At 38.1% G+C, this 2,436-nt stretch overlaps 1 protein-coding gene across 1 annotated transcript in view; it reads right to left on the bottom strand.

The window, feature by feature from the left end:
- Positions 1-2,436, bottom strand: part of klhl12 (kelch like family member 12) — a 15,449-nt gene that overhangs the window by 8,964 nt on the left and 4,049 nt on the right. Inside the window, exons 2-3 of the mRNA XM_015384248.1 lie at positions 1,827-1,980; positions 1,270-1,487 (exon numbers count right to left, since the gene is read on the bottom strand). Coding sequence (XP_015239734.1) covers positions 1,270-1,487; positions 1,827-1,980 — 372 coding nt within the window. The remainder of the gene's footprint in view (positions 1-1,269; positions 1,488-1,826; positions 1,981-2,436) is intronic.

Below are 2,436 nucleotides of genomic sequence, written 5' to 3'. Positions count from 1 at the left end.
CAACTGAACTGGTCAAACAGACTTATGGGAAATACTTCCCATCATGCTTCCCCACATCGGCTACTTCTAACTGCAAAAATTCAATCTCTTTTACCCAATCTTTTTTTTTTTCCACTCTTTGCCCATGATTTCACATTAAATTCAAATACAAAAATACAGTCTATTAATATTTTTATAATTATTTACATTTTAGTGCAGACTGCATTTAGTTTATTTCCTTTATTGCCACAGAGAAACGTTTAAGGCTGCGATGAATAAACTATACCAGCTGCATTTACTACATACTGGCAAAAATCCTCAAAACATCAATGGCAGCATTGTTGCAATATCTGCATTTAGGCAATATGTGGTGGGTTGTACTATATCACAGGCCATGTAGTGAAACCTACAGGGTATTGCTTGTCTGATATGTACTCCATTGCCAAAAGCATTTTCTCGCCTTGTAGCAAAGTTTTGCTAATTCCTGAAGGATTACACCAAATCACACTCTCTGCTCACATTAAAGCAATTTATACACAAATTACAGAAGTCAAAGTGATCATGCGTAAGTGAAAGGTGGGTACATCTCAAAAACGACTTTCTTTACTGGAAATGGCTTTAAAATAACATTTTTTTTCCTCCCTAGTTTCAGTATCGGCATATTTATATGAAGCAGATTTTGCAGGACTTTTCATTTTCAGTTTCCTTTCAGCTTGAAACCACAATGTAGATCTTTCACAGGAATTTCATTTTACAATGTGAACATGTAAAAGTGCAATCAGCCTGAGGTGAAACAACCCCTAAAATCCTCCAAGATGACAGAGGCTGATTTAACTGAGGGGAAATTATCCGTGACTTATTTTTACATGTATAGTCTTGTTTTCCCTTTAAAACAACAAAAATCCCAGGAACAACAATTTGACACAATTGATGGTCTGTATATCATGCTAAGATAATGTGTTTTCAGAAAAACGAGGCATGTGGTTGGAAAACAGGAATTTCCTGGCAAAGGCAAACTTAAATCAGGTTCACTTCCCTGCTATTTCACCGTCAGGCCAGTCCACAAAACCAAAAATTGTGGGGGGTGGGTAGTGTTAAAGTTACAAGTCAATGCTTGTTATTATTTATTTATTTATTATTATCATGCTCAGGTTGCGGAAAGAGAAGAAGAAAAGTGGAAAATTCAAGACAAATTCACTCTTCTCCAAACTGCCAACAGCAGCAGTTTTTCATATCAGGCAAAACAGATTTAGAAGCATCCAACGTCAGACCTCCGCTAATCAATCCTACCTGGATTTCATCACACTTTATGAGCTTTTCGACTTCTGTCTGGCTCAAGAGCATGAACTCCTCGTGCTGAACCACCTCGGAGAAATGCTTCTGGGAAAAGAGCTCGGCGGCCTGCATCAGGTCAAGGCAGTTGTGAGTTTCGGCGAAGTCGCGGATCCCCAGGCAGTTGGACGGATCGAGCTGACTCTCCAGAAAATCGCAGCACGCCCTTTTCACCCCTGGAGAAAAACAGCATTATGTTTGTATATAAACACCTGCCAATCACACTGACCCAAAACCCAGACAGACAGGACTTACGAGTCACTAAAAGTCTCCAATTCAGAACCGCTGAAGTCATTTTAGTTTTAAAATGCCAAACTTAATCACTGTCACTGAGAATCACATTCAGTTACCGTTTCAACACCACGGAAGTTAATCATAGCTGAAAATAACGAGACTTTTAAAAACATGCGTCTTAACACCTGAGGAAAATACTGACTGAAGATTGTCTCTGCCTAAATTAAATAAAACAACCTTGATCAAATAAAAACTGGAACATCCACCTATGAAAAACATACCTTTAAGTTGCAGCAGACATGCTGCAGGAAGCAGTTCTTGCACGTTTTCCACTGTGACAAGAACCGTCTCTGTGTACACAAAGTCCAACAAGATCTCCATAGTCGATGCAGTGAGTCCCTGAATGTCGACAAACGATTTCCCCTTTTCTGCAAGCTGTAGGTTAACAATGAAACACAACATTAGGAGGTTAGCTTCACGTCTTACCAGAAAGTCAACAGCAAGAGACTTCAGTGGATTTTAAATATGAGAATTTGGTGCAAATGTTTGACTTTTGTGAGCTATTATTTCACCTCAAATAAGAGCTCAAATATACCTTAAATTCCGGACTATAGAGCGCACCTGATTACAAGCCGCACGCTCTAATTTTAGAAAGAAAATCAATTTTGTACTTTTATAAGCCGCACCGGATTTTAAGCCGCAGGTTTCCCACGTTGTAGGAGATATTTAAAAATAAAGATATTACATGTGAGCATATTTTTAACGTTTGATTTAATCCATATGATAAAACAAACAAATACGGTACATATAATGAATGGGTTTTTTTTCAAACTACCTGTAACACATTTTAAGGAATAGTACACCCAAAACATGATTAGCCTTCATTTTCTA

This window comes from Cyprinodon variegatus, unplaced genomic scaffold, assembly GCF_000732505.1.
Source record: "Cyprinodon variegatus isolate N-32 unplaced genomic scaffold, C_variegatus-1.0 Scaffold309, whole genome shotgun sequence".
Lineage (NCBI taxonomy): Eukaryota > Metazoa > Chordata > Actinopteri > Cyprinodontiformes > Cyprinodontidae > Cyprinodon > Cyprinodon variegatus.
This window is presented reverse-complemented; position numbering and strand designations above follow the sequence as displayed.